Source organism: Panicum virgatum, chromosome 9N, assembly GCF_016808335.1.
Source record: "Panicum virgatum strain AP13 chromosome 9N, P.virgatum_v5, whole genome shotgun sequence".
Classification (NCBI taxonomy): Eukaryota; Viridiplantae; Streptophyta; class Magnoliopsida; order Poales; family Poaceae; genus Panicum; species Panicum virgatum.
Window position 1 is genome coordinate 58,069,256 of NC_053153.1, and position 26,913 is coordinate 58,096,168.

At 47.0% G+C, this 26,913-nt stretch overlaps 1 protein-coding gene across 6 annotated transcripts; it reads left to right on the forward strand.

The window, feature by feature from the left end:
* Positions 1-21,785: 21,785 nt before the first annotated feature.
* On the forward strand, positions 21,786-26,150 carry LOC120688057 (transmembrane protein 230-like). 6 transcript variants are annotated; one of them, XM_039970194.1, is made up of 5 exons: positions 21,786-22,135; positions 22,218-22,671; positions 24,093-24,496; positions 25,058-25,358; positions 25,783-26,150. In XM_039970194.1, exons 4-5 carry the CDS (start codon positions 25,085-25,087, stop codon positions 25,860-25,862), a joined length of 354 nt encoding a protein of 117 aa, XP_039826128.1. In that variant the 5' UTR covers positions 21,786-22,135; positions 22,218-22,671; positions 24,093-24,496; positions 25,058-25,084; the 3' UTR covers positions 25,863-26,150. The 6 variants fall into 6 exon arrangements, with proteins under 6 accessions (XP_039826128.1, XP_039826125.1, XP_039826124.1 ...); XM_039970191.1 differs by lacking the exon at positions 24,093-24,496 and having other exon boundaries at positions 21,787-22,135; positions 22,218-22,401; positions 22,484-22,671; XM_039970190.1 differs by lacking the exon at positions 24,093-24,496 and having other exon boundaries at positions 21,787-22,135.
* Positions 26,151-26,913: the final 763 nt, after the last annotated feature.

The window sequence follows — 26,913 nt, forward strand, 5'->3', positions numbered from 1 at the left end:
TCGCTCCGCCGTGCCCGACGTCCCTGCCAGACCTCAATCCCCGCTGCTCTCAGTTTCAACCAGGTTCCCCCTGCCCCCGAGCACCACCATGGCACTGACACGGCCGCCGTCCGCCGGACGACATGGTGCCTCCAATGGCCCGGCTAAGCCCCAAAATCGAATCCCCACACCCCACACGAGCTCCCCAGCGCCTTAATTGCATTCCAAATCGGCCCTACGAAAAACCCCCAAATTCGATTGTCTCCTTCACCAACTCCAGCCGGCGAGGCATCTCCTCCGCCACGGTGCGTGAGCTCAAGGGCACCGGCATGGGGCACGCGGCCAGGAAGGTGGCGGTCAGCCTGCGCAGTTCGACGGGCTCCGTGCCGGGACTCGCCGCCACTGCCGCCGCGGGCTCGCGGCCTTCGCATCGGGACTCGCCACTGACGCCGCGGGTGCGCCGCCTTCGCCGCGGCCTCCGCCGCCGAGGCTCGCGGCCGCCGCCTAAACTCGTCGCGCGCAGGGGGCCTGCGGGGCGGCCGGCACAGGGAGTAGTGGCGGCACGCGGCCTGTGCACAAGGTAGAAGAACCAACTGGCAGATAGGGCCCACATGGAAGTGAGACAATGAAGGGATTGGGCTGCTGGACCACTAGCTTGTGTGCACTGGGTCGGTGGGGCGGAATAAGCTGGCGGTTTTTTTATTTTTTATTTTTTATTTTCATTTTTTACAAAAAAATATATTTTCGATTTGGAAATTTACAGGAATATATCCCGCCCGCCCAGCTGCCGGGCGGTCGGGACCTGGTGTTGTCGGTCGAAACCCACCGGCGAGCAGCGACAGGCAACACGAAGAGCCGGGAGGTCGCCGGGGCACTGGCAGGCACTGCTCCCTCGTCGACGGCCCGCAATTCCGTCACGCGCCCGGTGATTCCGGAGAATGTCGGGCATGCCACCTGACCTATACCTGATCAGGAAGGTGCGAACGTGCTTGCAACGATTTGCCTGCATACACAAACACGTGGAAACATAAGTCCGAGCCGTGGTCGGCTCTCCGGGACGACTCTTGCATCGGTTTTAAAGAGCCGATCGAGTCCCGGTATCAGATTGGATCTGTTTGCATCCGGATATTGATAAATAAAGCGAATAACTGTAAAGCTGCTTCAATTAAATCTAACTAATCTAATCCACGACGGTAATAGCTTCACTGCTAGATCGGAACATCCTACACGTGATTGGGCCTAATGAACACAACAGATAACTAAACCATAACCCAAAACAGAGGACTAAGAACTAGCAAGAGCCGATTCCCGAAACAATCCATATCAAGGCTAAAATAAAGCATCTAGTACACCACCGGATCGTCCAACCCGTTTGCAAGGCCTAATCTAACAGATATTGCGCCAACTCTTAAAGATAAGAGCAAACCATAACAGATCAGATCTACTAAACATAAAAGAAGCATGGTGTTGCCTTTACGCAGCTAACTCTATGCAACAAGAGCTAGTATAAGATGATGACATTATCGCGTAAAGACAACCTGATATTCGTAAACAATAAGCAACAAAGCGCGGTAGATCTACCAAAAGCCATGCTACGAACATCAGGATAACTAACATTACTCGCCATAAAAAACGCTTCAGTACGAGTAACACCAAGGTAAAAGCAAGAACAACGCTGCCCTGATCGCGAGAAGCGATCAGGGCAGCATGGCGCTTACTTGGATGAAACCCTAGGATTAGGGGTGGCGATGCGCCGAGATTGTTGTTTGCGAGACATGATGACGTTCTTCTTTCATGAATAACATAGTGTACATATTTATAGTCCGGAGACTTGGGAAACAATCTAAACTAATCTTATCCCGATCGGACTCTATCTTTAATCTTGAACTAAATCTAAAGATACATGGCCCATGTGGCCCAAATGCTCACGCAGGAGCCGATTTACAAGCCTTCTTAATCTTTTTTCTTAATTCCATCTTGCTTTCGGCCCATAAATTAACCCTGTTAATTCATGGCGATAACACATGCCCTCTGGTTTTGGCTATGATAATTCCAAAACCAATTCATCGCTTCATCTTCCCGTTAATGTTCATTAAACACAATGCAACCATCAAGAAAGACGCAACATCTCTGCAACTGACTCCTCGTAGAATGTGAAACTGCCGATCCGTCTTCCATCTTTTCACTATTTAATCTCACCCCGAATCGGCTCTTCTTCACAACAAACTCCTTCTTCCTCCCAAAGCCAAGTAGCGCAGAAAACCCCATTCCTCCGCTGGCCATGGCAATCTCTTCTTCCTCTGGCTCCAACTCCTTTGGAGATTCCTCTTCTTCCTCTTCCTCACCCCTTTCCGCCTCTTCCATCGACCCCACCTCCGAAAGTCGAGAGCCGACTCCCGAATGGGACCCAACAACAGCCTACGAGGCGCTGGCTCCTCTGCATTGGGATGCAGAGGAGTTCGACTTCGGGGTTACTCCCGAGGAAGATGAGCCCAAAACCGAAGGAGAGGAAGACCTCCAGTTCCTGTTCCAGGAGGAACTGTTGAATAGCGAAGACGACGGCTTCTCTTGGGAGGGAGCCGACTCATCCGAAGAGATCGACTCTTCCTCCAGCGACGACACAGCGGCAGGAGGAAACCCCCACCAATTCCTCAAAGCCCCCATGGAGGGAAGCGAAGAAGGAAGCAGCACCGGCGGCGGACGAAGCAGCAGCAGTGCCGACGACGACGACAACAGCGGCGGCGAGGACGACGATGATGACGGCGGAGACGCATCGGCGCGAAGCCCCAAGCGCCATAGGCACTCAGATACCTACGATTGGTAGATGTAGGTAGCATCGTAAGGGTAGGATCAATTCCTTTGTAACAATCGGCTTTCGCTTGTAAGAAACCTTTCTTTTAATGAAATCGATTTCCTTCAATTACTGTATACCCGTTTACTTTCCAAAAAGCCGATGGCAACGCATCAGGCTTCTATAAATATCCAAGAGCCGACGAAATTCAAACTAGAAGCAACCTGCATAAGAGTAGAGTATCACTTCCACCTTGAACCAAACTCGAAACAAGCTCTCAAATCTGAGCGTAATTCGAAAACCCAGCTCTAAAAATTCCAACAAGAACTCCTCAAGCATCCAGAATTCGAATCAGAGCCCACAGCAACCAAACCCCAAGTCAACGGATCTGAACCATGGCAGACTCTGCAGCTCAGACAATAAATCCTACCATTGATGATGCGGCAATCTGCGGCCTGAAGGTAATATTCAGCCTAATTCTTTTAGTATTCCTCAGCTTATCAAGCTTCTGAAACTTTAAACTCTGAAACACGACACCATATATGAACTTCTGAATTTCTGAACTTCAGGTGTCAGACATCCTTCTGCCGCATCCTTCCAATCCAAAATCTTTCTGTCTTGGCCCACGGACCTATGAAAATCCCATAGATTTGATCTCTTGTGAAGCAAATAGGATCCCTTTCGTGAGTCAAAATATTGATTTGAACATCTGGGCCGACTGCTTAAGAGCCTGGCCTAACCCCCCTGAGAGCTGGATTACATGGTACAGCAGAGTAGCAAAAGCTTATATGCCCTTGTGGCAGGATTTGAACATAGCCGATGCACTTAGCTTATCACTGTCTCCTCTCGACAAAGATGAAAATCTTTTGAAAACCATCGGCTATTTTTGGTCTGATGCCCTGAACTGTTTTTTCTTCGGTCATGGACCCATGACCATTACTCTGCTAGATGTTACCATGATAACTGGCCTAGACATTGGATCTCCTAATCCTGCTGCCCACAAAATGGCAGAAGTTCCCTTTAAACTTTCATCCAAGGTTAACTGCACAAACTGGGGCACTTATATGAGTCAGCACATAAAAACAAAAGGTCCAGTGACTGAGAAGGAATACACAGCCTTCTTAAATCTTTGGCTAGAACACTTCATCTTCTGTGGCCCTTCTTTAGCTCCAACTAAGAATTATCTTCCCTTGGCCTATCACTTGGCCCATGGCAACCACACCGGCCTAGGTAAACTTTTCCTTGGAGAAACCTACAGATATCTCCATTTGATGACATCTAACTTGCTTAACCAAAAGAAACTGAGAACCGGAGGCCCTTGGTGGTTTATTCAGTTCTGGGCACAACTGTACTTTCAGCACCATATCCCAAACTTCCAATGCCTGACCAAGAACTCTTTTCCTGATGAGAGTGGCGAACCAATTAGATGTACTAGTTATGGCCAAGCTTTATTTAGTCTTCCTGGCAGTAAACTGAATTCAGCAGATGCAGCAAACTGGTTCAGAGTCTTCTACAAAAGACTGGACAATCCACTCTATTTTTCATTCACTGAATCTGAATCCTTTGAAAACCCAACTGCCTTCAGATTAGATAACTTTGCCGATGATGACAGCACTTGGCATCTATATTCTTTATTGATCCGACCTGGCTTCCTTCCTGTTGGCATCAGCACCTCCAATAGAATTATCAAGCCAGGTTACGAAGCTTACCAACCAGTCATAGCAGCTCGGCAATTCGGCCTAAGACAGGTCCCTCCCCACTTCCATATTCACCACTTGGTGGAGAGTAGAGCCGATCTGCCTGATGGTCTCACCAGTTCAAGATGTTACAGCATGTTCGATGATCTCCACATTCCAATACCAGTCGATCTGTCCTTTGATCCTTCATCGATCGATTTTAGCACATGGTGGGGAATGTGGAAAACACGTGTATTCAGGAAAGCTCTAGGTCCTCGACTACAGCAAATTGATCCTGAATATGCAATCCCCGAGGAAGAGATACTGAATTTATACATACATTCTCTCCAAGTCCTCTATCCCTCTACTTGACTAATCCTGCTCACCCTGTTAGCAGCAACAGGATGGTCCAGAACCTATGACCAGCAACGGGGAGCCATTCCACTTTCTTCCAACTGCCCATAATGTACTTTTCTGCAAAGGATCACCATTAATGAAGAAAGTGATAATGACTATTCAGCCAGACTTACTTCAATCGGCTTCCAAACGAAGACAGGCTTCTGCAATTGTTGCCCCCCGAGTCTTGACCAAGAAAAGGAAGATGATCACGAGGCGAATTATCAAGAAACCAGCACCAGCTTCCCCGAGTCCATCAGAGTCCAACACCAACCAGGTAACTCATCTTTCTAAAACTTCTTCTTTATTGCATACACATGTACCCTGGTTGACTGTAATTCTATTTCCAGGATGCAGCTGAAGACATCCCCAATGCAGAAAGTCCAGTACAATATGAAATGACTGCAACTCCTAATGTACTGATGGAGGCAAACGAGGAGCAAGCCGATACAGTCGATGTTCTTGATGTCGACACAAACTCTAACAGGACGATCGCTCTTGAACCGCCCAACGCTTCTTCTTCAGAACAGGTAACATTATAAAAACCAATTCTGAATCAGCCGATAGCTTCGTAAACGCACTTTGCTCTAACTTCATATATGTCCATAGGGCCTTGATATTTCAGGTTTGCTTTCCTTTGACCCGGCATCAATGGGTCTGACTGCCCCTGGAACAAAAACACCATCTTTGCAGCAATCGACTAATTTGGCACATCAGCTTCAACTCATCAAGGATCTACTATCTACTCCGATCACTGCTCTGGTTGATGATTCCAGCAAGATAAAAGAAATTCTTGAGCAGATAGAATCCCAGCTTCCAGAATTACTTCGAGTCAAACTTTGACCAGCCGGCCATCTTCCTTCCTTTCGGGCAGAGGTGAAGGCAGCTCAACAAAGAATAGAAGCACGGCGTTCTCAAGTTTCTCTGAAAACTGACATAGCTCAAAAGTGCAAAGCCATCAACCAAAAGAAAGCAACTCTGGATGCTAAAGCTGATATCTTCGAGAACACAAGACGACTCAACCTCTTGGAAAAGGAACTGATGGAACTTGAAGAAAAGGTCCGCAATACCCAAAGACTAATCCAAGAGGAGAAAGCTTCGATCGCAAACTCCAAGCAGGAAGCCCAAGAAATGACTGAACAAATACAAGCAGAGTTTGCAGAGATAAGCACCTTGAGTCAGCAGATAATATCAGGCGATGACAAGGACGACGAAGCAATCATAGCACGAGCAGATGCTGTACGCGCAGAAGCCATCCATGCCATAGAAGGATTCCTGAACTAGTAGAACTATTCAGAAAACATTTGATGTCGCCTGTTAAACCTAAAACTTGTACTCATTTAAAAACATCTTAAGTCGATGGTTAGACATCGGCTATCTCGCTTCTCATATGTATTTTTACTAGCCAACTCAACGTGTTGGCCTCTCATTCATTTTTTTTACCGGCCAACTCAACGTGTTGGCCTATCTCTTTCTTGAGATGTTAGCCATTGACAGCAACAGGAAACTTGACACCATCCAGCTCCTCAAGCATGTATGCATTCCCAGGCAAGATCTGATCAACCTTGTACGGCCCGTGTCAAGTTGGAGATCACTTGCCATACTTTTTATCTTTAGTTCCCAATGGCAATACTGGCTCCCAAACCAAGTCTCCCACCTGGAAATTCTTTGGCATGACCTTCTTGTTGTACTCACGAGCAACTTTAGCCTTGTTTTCCTTAATCTTATCCAATGACCAAAGTCTTAGCTCTGTCAGGTCCTCCACATTGTCATTCATCAAGGCTGCATATTGTTCAGTTGTCATATCATTCTGGAACTCGACACGCCTTGACCCAGCCGTGATTTCCAATGGCAACATAGTGTCTTGGCCATAGACCAAATGATACAGCGATGTCTTGGTGGACCCGCGACATGAAATACGATACGCCCACAAAACTTCTGACAACACTTCATGCCAGCACCTAGGATATTCATCGATCTTTCTCTTTATAAGCTTGATGAGGCTCTGATTGGATGCTTCAGCCTGTCCATTAGCTTGGGCATAATATGGAGATGATCTGATCAGCTTAATTCCCATGTCATCGACGAACTTCCTGAATTCCTTTGATATAAAAACCGATCCTCTATCGGTTGTAATAGTTTGAAGAATCCCAAATCTGTGAATGATGTGCTCTTCGACGAAGCTAATCACATCTCTTGATGCTACTGACCTCATGGGCACTGCCTCTACCCACTTTGTGAAATAATCTGTAGCAGCTAAGACCCACTGGTGACCCTTGCTAGATGACGTGTTGATCTGACCAATCATGTCCATGGCCCAACCTCTGAATGGCCACAGTTTGATGATAGGATTCATTACAGATGCTGGCACTATCTGAATTTTGCCAAACCTCTGACATGCCTGACATCCCTTGTAATATTTGAAGCAATCTTCAAGCATGGTAGGCCAGTAATATCCTGATCGCCTAATCAGCCAGTTCATCTTATGAGCCGATTGATGAGTACCGCAGGCTCCTTCATGAACCTCATGCAAGTGCCGATTTGACTCCGAAGGTCCCAGACATTTAAGCAGTAGTCCTTCCAAGGTCCTGTAGAACATGTCATCCCCTATAAGAACATACTTCATAGCCTTGAGCCTTATCCTCCTGGGTACCCCCCGAGCCGAATCCTTCAAGTAATTGAAGATATCGGCTCTCCAGTCTCCGGGTTCTAGAAACTGAACCTCTACATCGACTCCATCGGCTGTTTCCTTGTACCCAGAAGCCATCTGTGCCAAATCATTGGCTTCATTGTTCAGAGTCCTGCGTATCCAGTGGAAATTGATGTACCTGAATTGTGACATCAACTCACGGCACTGCATCCATATCGGAAAAAGAGCCTCGCTCTCACATCTATATTCTTCCGTGAGCTGAGAAATCACCAGCTTCGAATCTCCAAAAATTTCCACCGCTTCTGCACCAGCTTCGAGGAGCAGTTCCATCCCTTTGCGAACGGCTTCATATTCCACCGAATTATTGGTGCATGGGGCAGTCATCCTGATGGAAAAAGAGTAAGTCGCCCCTCGAGGCGATACCAACAGAATTCCCACACCGTATCCATCATCACAAGTCGATCCGTCAAAAAACTTAGCCCAAGCACGAATAAATAGTGCAGCTATATCAGTGCTGATCCTGTCTGCCACAAGATCCGCCAGTGCCTGTCCTTTGACTGCTTTTGCAGGCTGATACCGAATATCGAACTCTGACAATGCAAACATCCATTTCCCAAGCCGGACTTTCAGAACAGGAGCCGACAGCATGTGCTTAATGACATCCGATTTGCATATGACAATTGTTTCCGCCGAGAGCAAAATATGACGAAGCTTTGTACATGTAAAGAATAAGCAAAGGCAAAGCTTCTCGATTTCAGGAAAAATTATTTGGTCTCGGCGTCTAACATGCGCCTACTGAGGTAGAAAACCACCCTCTCCTAGCCGTCCTGCTTCTGGATTAACACCGAAGCAATGGAAGTGTCACCCATGGATAGGTACACGTAGAACGGCCTATCTTGCTGAGGAGGAACCAACACTGGAGGCTTTGACAAATATTCTTTGATTTCATCGAAAGCTGGCTACTGTTCTGCCCCCCAGCGAAACTCATCATCGGATTTGATCTTCACTAAACCCATGAACGGTTCGATGCGCCCAGACAGATTAGAAATAAATCGTCTGACAAAATTAATTTTACCGATGAGCTTCTGCAACTCTTTCCTCATGGTAGGCGGCTTCATCGTCTTCACAGCTTCTTGACTCTTCAGGCCGATCTCGATTTTCCGTTCATGCACCAAGAATCCCAAAAATTGATCGGCTGACACGCCAAATGCACACTTCTTTGGGTTCATCTTGAGCCCAAACCTTCGAGTTTGCTCCAAGACTTGACACAGATCTTCTAGATGTCCCCCGGCTGATTTGGATTTGACCACGACATCATCAATATAAATTTCTACCAGTTTGCCGATGAGATCATGAAAAATGTAATTCATGGCACGTTGGTACATTGCACCGGCATTTTTCAGTCCAAAGGTCATAACCAAATATTCGAACAAGCCGACTGCGCCTGGTACTCTGAACGCGGTCTTGTTCACGTCCTCTGGGGCCATGAAGATCTGGTTATAGCCGGCATTACCATCCATAAAACTCATCATTTTGTGGCCGGCAGCTGCGTTGATCAATGTCTCTGCAACAGGCATCGGGTACTCATCCTTCGGCGTCGCTCTGTTGAGATCTCTAAAATCGACGCAGACACGCCATCGGCCATCCTTCTTTTGTACCGGTACCACGCTAGAGATCCATTCTGCATACCGGCACGGCCTGATGAACCCAGCATCCAACATCTTCTCCACCTCTTTCTTGACTTCTTCTAGGACTTCAGCCTTCATCTGACGTGCTCGTTGCTGAAACGGCCGAAACCCTTTCTTGAGCAGGAGCCGATGCTCGACGATGCTTCTGTCTAGACCGGGCATCTCAGTGTAATCCCATGCGAAACAATCCTGGTATTCTTTCAGTAGTGCAATCATCTCCTCACGCAAGGCCGGATCCAACTTCTTGTTGATAAATGTCGGCCGTAGCTTATCCCCAGGACCGATGTCAACCTCTTCCAAATCATCAGCTGACGTGAACCCGTATCCCAGTTTGCCGTCGTCTGAAAAACCAGCTGTGAACGCAGGCGAGTTTTCGTTATCCACAAGATCAGCGGCAAACACAGGGAGATGACAAGAAAAATTATTTGGCCAACCGCACGGGCTGGCCGCTTCTATACTTCCATTATCACCCGAAACCAAATTGTCGATGAATGGCCAACTACCAGAGCAGGCCATCGTACGTACATGATGTAACAATTCCGACCCCAAATAGGATTTTTCTATTTTTTGGTGCAGGTCGCTGGGACCGGCCTCTCTAACTCAATTACAACCCGAAGCATGCCAGGATGTGTTTACTCTATGAGGCCAGTGGATAAGACCAGCCTCAGTCCGTTTTTTTCGCCTCGATCCGATCACAGTCTTCCAATGAAATCCCTGAGATCGGCTCTTGTCCTTCTGCGTCCCATGCGTTCATATCCGCGAGCGAGACCTCGCTGGAATCGTCTGCAGGGACCACTTCTACCTCATCGCCATCCCATTGGGCCAGACACTGATGCATTGTGGAAGGGATACAACAGTTGGTGTGAATCCAATCTCTCCCAAGCAACACCGTGTATGTACTCTTGCTGTTGACGATGAAGAACAAAGTCGGGATCGTCTTGCGGCCCAATGTCAGTTCCACATTAAGAACCCCCATTGCCTCTGATGGTTGCCCGTTAAAGTCATTGAGCATCACGTTGGTCTTGATGAGGTCGGCAGAAGAATGCCCCAACCGACGCAGCACTGAATATGGCATCAGGTTGACTGCAGCACCGGTGTCAACCAACATCCTGTTAACGGGTTTACCAATGATGAAGCCCTTGAGATACAGCCCTTTCAAGTATTTGTAGCTTTTTTTCTTTGGCTTCTCGAAGATGATCGGCTGGGGGCCAAGATCCAATTGTGCAATAGGCAAATCCTCCAGTTGGGGTGCCCGGAACTCTGACGGGAGCACGAACACCATGTTCACATCAGCCGATGGCTTCTCATCGGCTTTTGTCTGCTTGGGGCGCCACTCTTTTCTTGGAGGGCGCCTTTCCACCCTTCGCGGGTGCCTGACCTATTCCGCGAGATCCGGACGTGCCTTCCTCAGCACGTCGAGGTACTTTGCATCCGCCTCTTCTAGATTGCGCAAGCGCGGCACTCTGCGCTTCTGCGAGCAATTAAGCCCGTCAGGGCACCACCGTGGGCGATGGTACCTGTCTTCTTCTTCTGGCTCGAAATCGCCCTTGGCCGGCCGCTCAACATGTTTGTCGTGACTCACTTTGGGCCCCAAGCGCCGGAACACCGATGTCTCGCCTGACTGGAGTGTCCGAGGCCTGCACTCCAGACAATCATCTATAGTGGGCAGTCAGCTCATGCCGGAGTTCCAACAGTACCTGAAGAACCAACAATGCAAGTGGTCGCGTATAGCCTGGCGCCTTCCCAGCGTCCTCCCTGTACGGTGCTCATACTCTTCTTCTTCCGATTGATATCGGCGACGCAGCTTGTGCTGATATTCGTATTTTTCCAGAAGTCGATCGGAAGCTGGAAGCTGATTACGGATGTGACGCACTTGCTCTTCAGTAATATGTTGTCGTCCTGGCTCATTTTGATTCTGGGGCCGTTTGCCAGAAACAGCCTCTCTCCTTTGCTCGTCACGACGGCGTACTGGCCCCGCCATGTTGATCTGGAATGAAAAATTCTGGCCCGTAGGAGTGAAGTCTGACAACTCTACCACGTTGGCTTGTGGGAAGGGCTTCATGTCGACCTTCATCATGTGTTGGGCCAGGATTAATCGGCCTTGTTCGATAGCCGATTGAATCTGACGACGCAGCTCCTTGCATTCACCCGTGGCGTGAGTGAACGAGTGATGCCATTTACAGTATAGCCTCCCCTGCAACTCTTGTGCGGTTGGTAGCTTGTGATTCTCTGGGAGCTTCAGCTGTTTTTCTTTGAGCAGCAGATCAAATATCAGCTCTGCTTTGGCCACGTCGAAGTCGAAGCCCTTCACAAGCCCCTGCTGTTTGACCCATTTGCACGGGACGGGGTTTGCCCCCCGAGTCCACTCTGCCACGGCCACTTCTTGTTCCTCGCCAGAATCATCAGATTCATCCGCCTGGGCCATGTTCACATGGCGCTTGAACTTGTCCTGGTACAGCTCAGGATGATAAAGCTCATATGCCGTAAGCTTCTGCACCATGTGTGCCAGAGATGTGAATTCCAACTGAAAAGCCAGATCCTTGATCGGCTTAGCGAGTCCCAGAACAGCCAAATTGACTGCCTCTTTCTCTGTGATGCGCGATGATAGCATCGGTTCTTGACCTCTCTGAAGCGCTGTATGTATTCTGACACAGTCTCTCCTCGCTTCTGCCTGACTTGGGCGAGGTCGGCAATCTCAGCTTCAGCAGCCTCTGAGTGATACTGGGTATGGAACTGATCTTCCAGCTGCCTCCAAGTTCGAATTGAATCTAGAGCCAATGACGCGTACCATCCAAAAGCTGGGCCTATAATAGATTGGCCGAAGAACCGGACCCTCAGAGGATCCGATACTGAGATCATCCCAAGCTACGTTAAGTATCGGCTCACATGCTCTATGGAGCTGGCTCCTTCTGACCCGCTGAACTTGGTGAACTCAGGGAGCCGATACTTGGGAGGCAACAGGATCAAGTCGTAGTCACTTGGATACGGCTTGGAATAACCGATCGCTTTTCTCTTGGGCAGGATGCCGAATTGATCTCTCAGTATTGCACTGACCTGCTCCACACTAAGAACTCCTGAGGCCGATGGCTCAGCACTCGGCCCGGTAGCGTACTTTGCCAGCCACGCTTGTTTCTCCGCATCTGCTCCAGAAGCTCCTGGGTTTACCAACTGCACCGAGCGTGTTGGATTGACGCTGTTAGGGACGTAGGCGCACGTGTAGCCGTGCGGGATCTCCTTGGGCGGCTCGGTGAGGAACTGGCCCTCTCCAGGATCACCGCCGATCTTGTGGACGACATAGATCGGCGAACTCTGCTGTCCTGCTGCCGCGAGCGAGTAGGACACTGGCGGCCTAGATTGCAGTGCAGCTTCCCCCCTGTGACTCCTCAGGATTGGTCCCGACGGGGAGTACTGGTTCTTGACCACCTCCTGGACAATGCGATGTGCCACGCGCTCGAGCTTGTTCACTAGGCTTTCTGAGTGCCGATAGAGCGTGTGAGCCACCATGTAGTTCATCTCCTGGCGTAGGGCCCTGGTGCGCTCCTCTGACGGCACAGACAGATCAACGTTGTCGAGAGCGCCCTCCGGTGAGAACCCCTTCCACCTGATGCCATGGTTGCGGGTCCTCTCAAAATAGCTGATGAGATCGGCTTCGAACTGAGCTTTGATCTCATCGTATTTTAGCTTGTGTTCTGGAGTCAGCTCTTCATACGTGATAGGCTTGGTGACCGGCGGAACTGGTACTTGGTCTTGAGCTCCTGCCATCTCTGCAGTGGGCGTTGTTGTCGATGAAGGTCCCACCGAGCGTGCCAGAATTTGTTGTCGGTCGAAACCCACCGGCGAGCAGCGACAGGTAACACGAAGAGCCGAGAGGTCGCCTGGGCACTGGCAGGCACTGCTCCCTCGTCGACGGCCCGCAATTCCGTCACGCGCCCGGTGATTTCGGAGAATGTCGGGCGTGCCACCTGACCTATACCTGATCAGGAAGGTGCGAACGTGCTTGCAACGATTTGCCTGCATACACAAACACGTGGAAACATAAGTCCGAGCCGTGGTCGGCTCCCCGGGACTACTCTTGCATCGGCTTTAAAGAGCCGATCGAGTCCCGGTGTCAGATTGGATCTGTTTGCATCCGGATATTGATAAATAAAGCGAATAACTGTAAAGCTGCTTCAATTAAATCTAACTAATCTAATCCACGACGGTAAAAGCTTCACGGTTAGATCAGAACATCCTACACGTGATTGGGCCTAATGAACGCAATAGATAACTAAACCATAACCCAAAACAGAGGCCTAAGAACTAGCAAGAGCCGATTCCCGGAACAATCCCTATCAAGGCTAAAATAAAGCATCTAGTACACCACCGGATCGTCCAACCTGTTTGCAAGGCCTAATCTAACAGATATTGCGCCAACTCTTAAAGATAAGAGCAAACCATAACAGATCAGATCTACTAAACATAAAAGAAGCAGGGTGTTGTATTTACGCAGCTAACTCTATGCAACAAGAGCTAGTATAAGATGATGACATTATCGCGTAAAGACAACCTGATATTCGTAAACAATAAGCAACAAAGCGCGGTAGATCTACCAAAAGCCATGCTACGAACATCAGGATAACTAGCATTACTCGCCATCAAAAACGCTTCAGTACGAGTAACACCAAGGTAAAAGCAAGAACAACGCTGCCCTGATCGCGAGAAGCAATCAGGGCAGCATGGCGCTTACTTGGATGAAACCCTAGGATTAGGGGTGGCGATGCGCCGAGATTGTTGTTAGCAAGACGTGATGATATTCTTCTTTCATGAATAACATAGGGTACATATTTATAGTCCGGAGACTTGGGAAACAATATAAACTAATCTTGTCCCGATCGGACTCTATCTCTAATCTTGAACTAAATCTAAAGATACATGACCCATGTGGCCCAAATGCTCACGCAGGAGCCGATTTATAAGCCTTCTTAATCTTCTGCTTTAAGCCCATCTTGCTTTCGGCCCATAAATTAACCCTGTTAATTAATGGCGATAACACCTGGCCGCCCGGCAGCGGGGCGGCAGGGGCTTTGTGCAAAAACTTTTGCTGAAATAATTGCATGTAGGTTCCTGGGGGCCGGTCGCCCGGCAGCGGGGCGGCCGGCCCCCGTGGCCGCCCGGCTGCGGGGCGACCGGCTCTCCCACCCTTATATAAGGGTTGGCTGGTCCCCCCACCCCTAATTTGCATCACTAAAATTCCAGAAATCAAGAAAAAAGAGAGAGGGAGGGAGAGAGGCGAAGCCCTGCCGGATTTTCGAGCCGGCGACTGCAGGTAACCAAAATTCTTCTACGCTTTACAAATAGCATGATTGTGTGGCCAGATATGTCGAGCAATTATTTTTGTTGTAATTATTTTTGTTAAAACAGTAGATTAGCAATCAATTTAATATCATGATTGTGTGTCCAGATATGTCGAGCAAGCTTCGTTTTCAAGTTCATTATGGTGACGGATATATTTCTCATGATGCGTATGGAGTAGATCTATCAGCTTTCGAACGAAGAGAGTGCGGAATAGATAAACCCTTGGAGAGGAGTTTTGGTTCCATACGCAAATGGCTTCACGAGATATTCAATGTGAATCCAAAGACTCATTTCCTAACCGTTCAAACTGTGACAAATTGGGGAACTGAAGGGGATTTCTGGTAGTTGATGCTTATAGCAAACACCGAAGAACGACGGACTTACATGCAAGCAGCTCTTGACCGCGGGTGGCCTCTTGCAATGCTAATTCAGATTCACCAGAAGGCAGCCCATTTCGGTGAAGGATCAACAAGTACATCATCTCATATGAACCAAGCAGTGGAACAAGAAAATGAAGATCAGAACATGCATGTCACAGAACCTGAGCCGCAAGGTATAGCTGACCAGGTAGGAGAAAAAGAAGATCAGAACGTGCATGTCATTCAACCTGAGCCGCAAGGTTTAGCTGATGAGGGGGAGCAGATACCTGGAATGGTGGAAGCTGTACAGAATGAAGACCAAGAGGCTCGAATGATGGAAGAATGTGGGGACTCATCAGACGATGAGGACTACCCGTTGCTAGGTGAATGGCGAGGCAAGGGTTTTGGAAATCCAGTGATACAGGATATTAGGAGTAATGAGTACGAATACAGAGAGAATGAGGTTGTGCAGGGGGGCAAAGTATCCTAGCATTGTAGCTGTGAAAGATGCTGTGAAGCTTTGGGCTATATCGTTGAGGAAGGAATTCAGAGTTGTGAAGTCTAGCAGCAAAGAATATGAGGTGAAGTGTGTCAATGGCGATTGTACATGGCGAGTACATGCCTACAAGGGCAAGTACAAGACACACTGGGAGTCTTCAATTGTTACACCACATACATGTAGATTAACTGTTGTTGCGCAAACTCACCGTAACATCACATCCACTTTCGTTGCCAAGAAGATGTATGGGGTGATTCTGGACAAAATTGATTATGAGCCAAAATTGATAATTAGGGACATCGACGACCGTTTTCAATACAAAATCAGCTATGCAAAGGCTTGGCGGGCAAAACAAAAGGTGTTTGAGATGAGATTTGGCACATATGAGGCATCATATGATAACCTGCCTCACATGCTGTCAGTAATTGTGCAGAGAAATCCTGGAAGCGCGGCTGATACCTACATTGTACCGAGTTTAGATGGGGTACCTAGGTTTCTGCTTCGTGCTTTCTTCTGCCTTGGTGCATGTGTGAGGGCATTTATGTATTGTATTTTTGTTCTATGTATTGACGGCACATTCTTGACAGGAAGATATAAGGGGACAATACTGACAGCGATTGGAGTTGATTGCAACAAGCAGGTGGTTCCCATCGCCTTTGCTTTTGTTGAGAATGAGAACACAGAGAGCTGGTACTGGTTCCTTGAACGTGTGAAGATTCACGTTGTTGTTGGAAGGTCTGATATTTGCCTCATCAGTGACAGACATGCTGGGCTTCTAGCAGTAATAAGACAACTACATGAAGGAAGTCGAGGACAACCTCCTCTATGGCCAGATGTTGTGAGTAGGTGGTGCATGAGGCATATGGGTGCAAACTTTTATGAGCACTTCAAGAATAAGGAACTTATGAATTTGTTCAAGAGGTTGTGCACTCAGAATCAGCATCGAAAGTTTGATGCATTGTGGCAGGTGCTAGATAACATGTGCGCCGAGCTGCTAAAGGAACATGTCTCAACCTCCAGCCGGAGACGTTCCGGCGGCGGACCTTTCACACAGTGGATTAAGGATGCACCTAAGGAGAAGTGGTCAATTCTATACGACACTGGTGGTCGTCGATATGGGATCGAGACAACCAACCACGCAGAGTGTTACAATATGGTAATGCGTCATGTTTGTGGATTTCCTCTTGTTGGCATAGTTGAATTCATCATGTACGGATGCACAAGGTACTTCAGAGAGCGGTACCAGGCAGCTGCTGTCTTACTTAATGATCCAGGAGTGATTTTTTGTAATAGGGTCACTAAGTACATGAAAGAAAAGATTGAAAAGGCTCAATATTACAGAGTGGTCTGCATGGGCTCAAAGGATCAAAGGTTTGAGGTTTCATGCAAGGACATGACAGGGCAGGGTGTCCGCAGACAAAGGGTCGTTCAGGATTGCTTGATAACGCCGGAAGGCAAGGTTTTTTGCAGATGCAAGAAGCCACAGCTTCTTCACTTCCATGCTCCCATGTCATTGCGGCATGTTCAGAATCTGGGTTGGATCCTGAGGTTTTTGTTTCACAATATTATAGAAAAGAAACCGCTGTGCACACTTGGGACCATGAGATATATGGTATATGCAGTCTGGGATCATTTACTACACCAAATATCTCTCCAATGTACATTCCCAATCCAGATGCTAGGAGAGGGGTAGGTCGACGGCAGACACTTCGTATCCATAACAGAATGGATGAGTCTGAGGCAGGAAAGAAGAAAAAAAGATGCAACCTGTGTGGAGCAGATGTTCACACTTATAAGAAGTGCCCTAAAATGTAAGAAGATAATGCTGGTGCTGAGGTTGGACCTTCTGGAAATCCCACCGATGGATTGCCTCCGGATTTTGGAGCCCATCGCGTCTAGATTTCGTTATGTGTGCATATGTATTTGAACCAGATGTATGGATATGTATTCCGACCTGTATGTGATAATTACATTTCGTTTTATATGGATATGTATTTGCACCAGATTGTAGCATGTAATATTACGAAGGTATTTGTGTAGTAAGATTTCTTGGTTGTAGTTCTAAATGTGTAGGTTGGTTCAATTATATTGCTCACTGAATGTAGTGTACTAAAAATAGAAGGGTAGTTACGAATCATAAATTTTCGGTTTGCAATACAGTTTTGTAAACAATGCTACGATTACAAAGTAGAGGCCTAAGGCGTTCGTACTACTAGATACTTGAACAATGAAAAGTATGGCATATGCAACACGATAACCTCGTGTTGTGAGTAAAACTAACATGCCTTAGGAAATGTAAAATGTCGGGAATACATGGTGGTGCTTTACTGAGTGCACCGGGGATATTTTCCCTTCCTAATAGCTTCAGACCCTGCTTCCTTAGCACGGCGGGACCTCTCTCGCTTCCTCTCCCTATCAGCTTCACGTTCCTCTGCCTTCTGACGTTCCACTTCTGCAATCCTCTTCTGAATCTCTTCCTGGTTTTTCTTGCGCTTCTCCTCCATCTGTTCTTCATGCAGCATTCATTGCCACCTTTGTGCAGCCCACCTTGCTTGACGCTCCACGTGGTCCTTATCCTGCTGAGATTGCTCGGTGTCTAACCACTGCACGAAATCACATAGAGGCGGTGGAGTCTTTCCCCAAATCATGTTAGAAGTCATTACTAGATCTGAAAGTGACAAACTCTGATAGTGTTTTGTAGTACCTTTGCTCGGTCCTTGCCGTAATGCTTGGGCGGGTCGTACTCGTAATTCTCGCACATGAAGAATCTCTTGCCAAACTCGTCCCCCAAAACCCTTGATTTCATTAGTTTGCACAAGGATCCGCAAAAACACATAGGCACCTGGACTCCTTGGGGGACTGTTTCCGTCACCTTATTCCATGGAATTTAGGTGGATCCTGAGGATGCCATGGTGTTGAGCCCTGGCAATCACAAGTGAGCAATCAGATTGCTAATATACTATATCAATGCTAATCATTATCAGTAACTACACCTAAATGTACCACTAATCACTCCTAATAATAATTAAACTGATTGCTAAACTATTTTCTAACATTTTCTAAAAAAATTTCTAACATTTTCTAAAAAAAATTAATATTATCTTCCAATTTTTAAGACTTTCTAATACTTGTCTAACAATTTTCTAGTACTTTCTAATACTTAATCTAACACTAAATGTACTGTAACAACGCTAATCATTACAAGTAACTGCACCTAAATGTACCACTAATCACTCCTAATAATAATTAAATTGATTGCTAATCTACTGTTTCAACAAAAATAATTACAACATAATCTATTTGTAAAGCGTAGAAGAATTTTGGTTACCTGCAGTCGTCGGCTCGAAAATCCGGCAGGGCTTCGCCGTTCTCCCTACCTCCCTCTTTTTTCTTGGTTTCTGGAATTTTAGTGATGGAAATGAGGGGCGGGGGACCAGCCAACCCTTATATAAGGGTGGGAGAGCCGGTCGCCCCGCTGTCGGGCGGCCAGGGGGGCCGGCCGCCCCACTGCCGGGTGACCGGCCCCCCGGACCTGCGCGTAATTATTTGAGCAAAAAGTTTTGCACAAAAGCCCCTGGCCGCCCGGCAACTGGGCGGCCGGGTATATTCCTGTAAATTTCCAAATCGAAAATATATTTTTGTAAAAAACAAAAATAAAAAAAATAAAAAAAAAATAAAAAACCGCGAATAAGCTGGGCCATTGATTTGCACGTTGGGCCGGAGGTGGAGTGGAGCCATACAATTATCAAACAGAATGAATTACCAGTGGTGGAGTGGAGTGGAGTTGGTGGAATGAATTTGCTGGAGTGGAGTGGCTGTTTTGAGAATGGAGTGCTCCAAAACAGACCATAATGTAACTGCCCAGCGGGTTCAGCTGTCAATGAGAGGCGAAATCATTTCGCCTGCCTTTCCTTTCGTAAGAATGGCAAATCATTTTTTTTCGACTCTTACTAGAAAGCCACACGGCATTGCCACGCAAGGCTGATTACTGGCTAGTTCCAAGTGGAGGTGGCCCACAGGAATCACATTTACAGTTTCATTTCAACAATTTAGAAAGGAGAATTGGAACCATATCAATCAAAATATTTAGGGTCGAATGTTTACCAAGGTGGATTCATCAGTGTAACAAATGGCAGTAGGTAGGATAATCACTCTGTTCGCTTGGCTGTGACTGGTAGCTGGTGCTGATTTGTTATGAGAGAAAAATACTGCTAGCTAGCTGGTAGTTGGTAGCTGGTGCTGATTTGGTGTGAGAGAAAAACACTGCTGACTGATGGACTAAGTTGCAATATCAGTTACCACTAACTATTGGTACCGGCTTGAGGAGGCCCAGCAGGAACGAGTGGCTTCTCCAAGGTTGTTCTGCCAGTGTCTTGAATCTGCAAGGAGTAAGGGCAACTCCAACCATTACCTCATCCGGTCTCTCATCTTAATTTTGAGAGTTAAACGGTGAAAAATTTTCTCCAATCGAGCTCTCATCCGGCACCCGACGGATGGGGTGCCGGATGAGAGGCTCTCTTTTCTCCCTTCTCTACTCTCATTTGTAGGAGCTCCGTCGAGAGCCCTCATCCGGCATACGGCGCCAACGGCCGCTGCTCCCTCATGTCAATGGACACCTTCGGCCGCCCAGCTCGTCGCTACCCCCAACCAGCAGCCCGCGGCTCCGCTTGACAAACGCTGCACCCCATAGTGCGCGTGGCTGCCGCCGCTTGCTCTTCGGCTGGACACGAGCCCCCGTGCCCCCGTGAGGCCTCTATGGCTTGCTCGCCGGCCGCCCGCTCGCCCCCACTCCCGCTTGCTAGCTGCTATGGTCCGGTAGCCCGATTTCATAGCTCCGGTGATGGATTCAACTTTGGAGGGGCTCAAATGGATCGTTGAGGTTGCTGCAATTCCGGTGGTGCGAGGAATTGGATTGGTTTGGTTTGACGATTGGTGAATTTGACGGCAGAGTGAACTCAGGTTGAGGAATAGGTGTGCATTGGCTGATTTAGTCTGTCAATTGACACTGTGTGTGCATTGAGTCAATCGACCGATTTGGTATTTGGTCCGTCAATCCTACGTTGACCAATTGATCAATATAGCCGTTTGAAATATAGCCATTTGAAATTAATGGTTATAAATAAATCCGCTCAATAATTATTAGTATCAAATATAGTTATTAAGAAAATTATAATTGGTAATAACGAATGTTTGCATAAATAATACTTAGATTGAAGATAAGATATAGAAAGACATATGAGAGTTCGGTTGGAGTACAAAATAAATAGCCCGTTCAGATAAGCAAGTTCGGCTGGGCTGGCTGGGCTGATTCAGTGCATCCGAACCAGACGTCACTGTTCATACAGCCATCCTGCCCAGACCAGCCAGAGAGATTCAGTGCATTTGAACGGGCAGAAAATAGGAAGCTGGAATCTGAATAAGAGATCCCGATACTGATTATACAGCCAACCGTAATTTTCTAATCTCACGGTCGATCCCACCCACTCGTTAGACTCCGCGCTCACCCCACCTTTTCCTCTGCTCCCCTTTCCGCTTCCCCTCTTTCTTCCTCACCCGACTCCACCCAGGCAGATCCATGGTGGCGGCTGCCCGGCGGCAGGCCCGCCTTGGGCGGAGCGGCGGAGGGCCAACCTCGGTGGCGCGGAGGCAGTGTGCGGCAGGCCTGCGGTGGCGGCGGTGGGGAGATGCGGCGGTGCGGCGGGGAGGCAGCGGTGCGGCGTCGGTGGGGCGGCGGTGGGGAGATGCGGCGGGGCGGCGGGAAGGTAGCGGTGCGGCGGGCCCGCAGCAGGGTGGAGCGGCGGCGCGCTCGCCGCCGGCTAGGAAGCCGGGCGGCACGGCGGGGAGCGGCAGCCCGCTCGCCGCCGACCGAAGCCGATTTTTTTCTTTTATTTTTTCTGGATGCTAAAAGTTTTTTTTACAAAACTTTTTCCCTATTTTTTGCTTAGGATGTACACGTTTTTTTCCCAAACTTTTTCTTTATTTAGTTGCAAAAAAACTTCTTCTGTTTTTTTCAATTCTTTTTTCTCAAAACTTTCTGGTTAATTTTCTATCTCTCCAAAAATTTTCTCGAAATTTTTTTCTATCTCATGAATTTTTCCTTGAAATTTTTGCTCTCTCTCTAATTTTGTCTTAACTTTTCTTATCAGAAAATGGCAAAAACTTACTTAAAAAAGAAACAAATTAAATGGTCTAAAGATGGACAAAAAGAAACAAATTAAATGGTCTAAAGATGGACCGTAGGGAACCTCTCCCTACAGTCGACCGTAAATTAACTGCCCATAAGAGATCCTCGTAATAGCAGCTCAAATTAGAGGCGAGCACCCTATTAAGAAGTCACAATGTTTATGGTCAAAAAAAGTCTGCTGCGGGTCCCACAAAATATTAAGAAAAACTGGCTGCATCAACCGATGGCACCCGAGTCCCTGACCCTATCCGTTCGTTGCCGCCGGATGACCTCTCCCCGAGAATATTCTCTCCCCGACGCCTCGCCGGCTGCCGCTGCACTTGCTTCTTCCCTCAGCAAAGCGACGGCCCCCTCCTCCAGTTCCCCTCCAACATACTCCCTAGCGACCAGATCGAGCTTTTCCCCGGCGTGGTTAAGGTCGTTGTCCTCGGATCGACCTCTTGTCCAACCAAATCGAGCATCAATCGCTTAAATTAGAAGGTGATGGTGCTCAGATTGAGCCTCCTGCGCATTCGTCCGCACCATTTTGCGTGGATCCTGTAGCACGCCTTGGTTCTTCTCCACGAACTAACTACACAGGTCTGTCCAATTTCATGGTAGCATGCTTCTTCCTCTTTTCCTGCTGTGAGATTCCATTGGTTTGATTTGTGTTCCTTCCAAGCTCGTGTGTTGCCGATTCAATATCCCCGTCGCTGTTTGGAACTAAACTCCGAGTAGATCGAGTTCTCGGCCGGAGGAGGTGGACATGCTGCTAGTTCGGTGCGGCGTCGGCGTGCGGGATGAGGTGGCGGTCGGCGTCGAGGTGTGAGAGGCACTATCCACCGATATTGATCCAACGGCTGACTGTAATTCAATCGACGTGGCCCTATCCACATTTTAGAAATAGAAATAGATGGCAATGGCACTTAATGTTGTGTCACTGTCCAGCGGGCCTAGCTGAGTGGCTGACACGGCATTGGTCTCCGCTCTTCTTCCTCGCGACAAAAACGCACGACCTCCGCCGCCGGAACACCGCCCACCCTCCGCCGCCGGAACTCCGCCCACCCTCCACCGCTGGAAATCCAGTACTCCACCGCCGACCACCGCTGCCGGAGATTTGCCCTTACACCACCAAGGTCAGAGATCCTGTCTTCCTCGCTGCCTGTTTTCCCTCCTCTTCTTTCTTGAGGTCGCGGCGCCCTCTTCGCCTTCCTTGCAACCTGCTTCCCCTCCTCGTCTTCCTCGCGGCTGTGGCACCCTCCTCTTCTTCCTCGCGACCAGCGCCCCCTCCTCTTCTTCCTCGCGGCCGCGGCCCCCTATTCATCTTCCTCGCGGGCGCGGCCCCCTCCTCTTCTTCCTCCTGGCCACAGCAACTTCTTTGCGAGCTGGATCTTGTCCGAGCGGTTGCTCGACGGGGCGCTTATGTCCTTTGTGAGTTCAAGTTGAACCCTTGTGCTCCCGCATTATGTCCTTCTCTGTGTAGTATGTAGATTGTAAAATATTTTTCCGCAATTTCACATTTGCTGTGAATGCCATTAGAACAAAATTGGAACTTAAAGCAACTAAACTTTGTTTTCTTCTCGTGTAGCTAGCTTACTGCATTTTCGACAGGTTTCCTTCCTCTTAAAAGATGCACTTCTGCTTTAAAGGCTAACTAACACATTAAATAGTTCGAGGTACATATTTTAGTGAATTGTGGTATGGTGTCCCATGCTAGTTGGCAGTTTACTTTATATTATGATTATACAATTAAGAGTTTTTTTTGAAGCATGGATTGATGTACTGTATATATTGTGTAGTATTCAAGTATTAGAAATTATTCCCATGTTTCTCCAATTAGCTGTGTGTAAGAACAAAAATTTCAGAATTCATTTGGTGTTTATATGAAGTCATTCCACTATTCTAGTTCCCAAGATGAGGACATTAAGATCATAAGATGGTACTTGTTAATCAATGTCTCACAAGGATTTGTTATACCAGGAAGTGATGCTGATTACTGTTTATGTTTGTATCGTAATGTTCCTCCTTTCTCTTATTATCTTATATGTGTGCTCTCTCTCGTGCTTGTTCGTTCAAAAAATATGTGTGTTCTCTGTCCTTGAATAACTGTCCTTTGTTTGGGTTCGATATTATTCTATACCCTATACATTTCTCAGCGGATAATTTGAACTTTCTTGCAGCCTTGATAAGCTTTCATCTTTTATTAGTTATGGATGAATGGAGTTTTGAGTTTTGACTCGTTCCCAGGCATATAGCCTTTTTTTTCTTAATTCTCTCCACTCTAGGTTCTGTTAATATAATAGCAAAAACCAGAATATCTGCTTTCTGGTCCAACAATTGACAACCCTGGCTGTAGCAGCATCCCTTCTGGCCACATCTCCTGCCAGAGCCTCCTCTCTAGACTCTTGCATTGCATTTCCATCCAGAAAATGTGGTTCTCCTTTGAGGCCTTGCAGTGCATCCAAAAGTTGAGCTTTCTTGCGATAAGCATTCTAACTAATACAGATCTGTACTTAATATGATTATTCTTTTATATTGTCATGTGTCTGGATGGAAGTATGGAACATAAGCTACATCAGTGGTCTTAGTCCCAGGCCTCAATGGCTCGGTCCATGGTGGAGAGGAAGGGAAGGAGGGAGTTCTGTATATGGTGTGGCCCAAACATGAAGGGTTAAAAAGTAGTGGAAACTAGTTGTAGGTAACTAGCCATCTTGGATGGCAAGTTGTCTTGTAGGGAGTTGAGCTACTGTTTTATTTTTTTTCTCTTTCTATTTGTCTTGATTCGCTTCGCTTTTTTAAGGCAAGCATTACTTATTGATGCCTGGTCATGTTTTGTTCTATTCTTTCTGTTTCTTTTTTGTTTATGAATGTTCATCTATGACAAATATGGCAAGCAAAACAATTTTATCTTGTTGCAGTTTGAGATCTATTTGGCATAGGACATCGCAGCATGTTAAAAAGGTTATATTATGTTGCCTTTGTGCCATAGTCTTCTGTTTGGGCTATTGATCAAGTTTAAAGCAGAAAAGACTTGAACTGAGCTTTCCTAATAAGTTATGAGTAAAGCAGAAGCACAAACCAATGTACGCTGCAAGTATCTTACAATGTGTATTTTCTTTTACCTGAGATCCGTGCCCAGGGCTATACATCTACTGCAAGTAGACTACTCTCTCTCTTTTTTTCCTCGAATACACAAAGAAGAAAAAGTAGGGTACTATCTCTTGCCAAGAGATAAGCATCAGCACTACTGCACTAGTGCACTTAGTTAACGAAACATGTATCTATTATGCACAGAAATAGAGGTCTGACCAACACAAGTATACCAGCTGACTAGGCAACACAGGTAAAAAAAAAGAAGGATATATGTGGCCATTTGGTCTAAGCCACAATGTGTATGGATGATATGAAAAATCTTGTCCTGTACGACAGTTTTGTATGTATGATACGGTGCACAAGAACTCTTTCATGATTCAGTCATATGGTATTTCTGTTTTTGTCATTTTTTGGATTCATATTTTGCAGGAACATTCTCAGTGCAGATACTGAAATATGGCATCAAGACGCAATGTTCGTTACACACCTCTTCCTGTAGAGGATGGGGAGTACAACAATCCTGCTAAAGAAGATGTTGATCTTCGGTTCACTTACACTCCAAAATCCTACAGGAGGATCCCCTGGAAGTCAATTGCCCTGGCATTGTTCCTCCTCCTCCTTGGAACTTCACTTCTCTTCCTTTCATACTTCATATTCACAGGTCACATGGAGGGTGATAGTTCTCAGGCATATGGTCTCTTATTCCTGGGCTTCCTTTCCTTCCTTCCTGGTATGTTAATTTGAAGTACCAAAGCATGTGCATTTATTTCCTCAAAATTATTGATTTTTTCCTTTTTATTATTCTGTTATTGTCCACTCTCTTTAGCTTCAGAAATATCTATTAGTATAGTTTTTCTTGTTTATATGGTTATATCTCTTGACTTAAGAGAGAAATTTATTGCCGTACACAAGATTCGAAAAGTTCATAGTAAACAAGGCAATTGTGCATTGTTCTGTAATCGTAGCTGATAGTGGACTCCTACGATCAGGGAATCAGTAGGCTTCATGTTCAACTGATACTGCAATCAGTACTGGCATTATTATTGCAGAGAAGGTCACACTTTTTATGTCTCCATTTGCAGCTGTTGAAAATCGTGTGCATTTTCTATGGCTGTGGAAAGTGGAACACTCACATGGTTTTGGCATAATTGCAGGCTTTTACGAAACTCGGGTTGCTTACTATTCATGGCGAGGAGCACCAGGTTACACCTTTGCATCCATACCAGATTATTAGCCTCTCAGTTCTAGCCGCCTTTGGTGTGCAGTAAAGCGGCAAGAGAGCAGCCTGGAACTTCAACTGGGAACCAATTTCAGCGATAAACATTTAGCATGCAGATGTAGTGGTTCTGCTCTTTGTTGTGTTAATATCGTACTGTATTACTCATCGGCCAGTGAAAGAATAATCATTATTCTACTGTAAAGCGCAAACGCTGATTTTGCACTTGATATTTTCTGTGCCCATTGCTGTTGCACAGCTACCTCAGGAATATGTTCTACAAGTCCAGTATGTGCTTATCTGATATGCATTGGTGGCATTTGGGGCTTTAATTCGCTTTAGCTTGTTGGAGAGAGATGCACATACTCTCTGTTTTAAAACATACGACCTCTCCCTTTGTTTTTGATATTGGACGTCTAGGAGAATAGCTATCGAAATCCTTTGGCCTGTTTGTTTGAGTTTCCTGGCAGCTTCTCAGTGTGAAATGCTAAAAGCTTAAACAAATAACAAACATCTCTATCGTGCAACTTCTGAACTACAAAAACTGAGTTTATATGAAAAGATGGAAAGTCTAGCTTTTCGTAGTTTTTATACTCAGAAATCCAAACATCTTGTAAAAAGCCAGCAGCAGCTTTAAAAAAAAAAAACTTAAAAGCTGCAGCTCAAACAAAGAGACTCTTAATTAATTCCTTAGAGAGCGTGCGATTGCCGCTTCCTGCCAGAGCGGAGAAGATCACCGTGGTCGGAGAAGATGAGGCCTTTCACTCGCTGGCAATGGGTACCGGCAGCGACGAGCGCACACCTTTCCTTATCCGAGGAGGACGGCACCAAACAAACCCGGCTCTTTCGCTCGCTTTCCCCTTGCTACAGTTGTCAAAGGCGAAAGCGGGGCGATTTGCGTTTCCAGCAGCGATTCCGCCGGCCTCTCTCCCCTCCGGCGGCCTGCGTGGCATCGGAGGCGGGGATGAGTTGGGGAATCGTCGCGCGGATGTATATAAAGTAGGTAGATGTTTACCTAAGTCTAGGGTTTGCTCGTCATCGTCGATGGCGGAGCTAGGGTTCGCCGGTG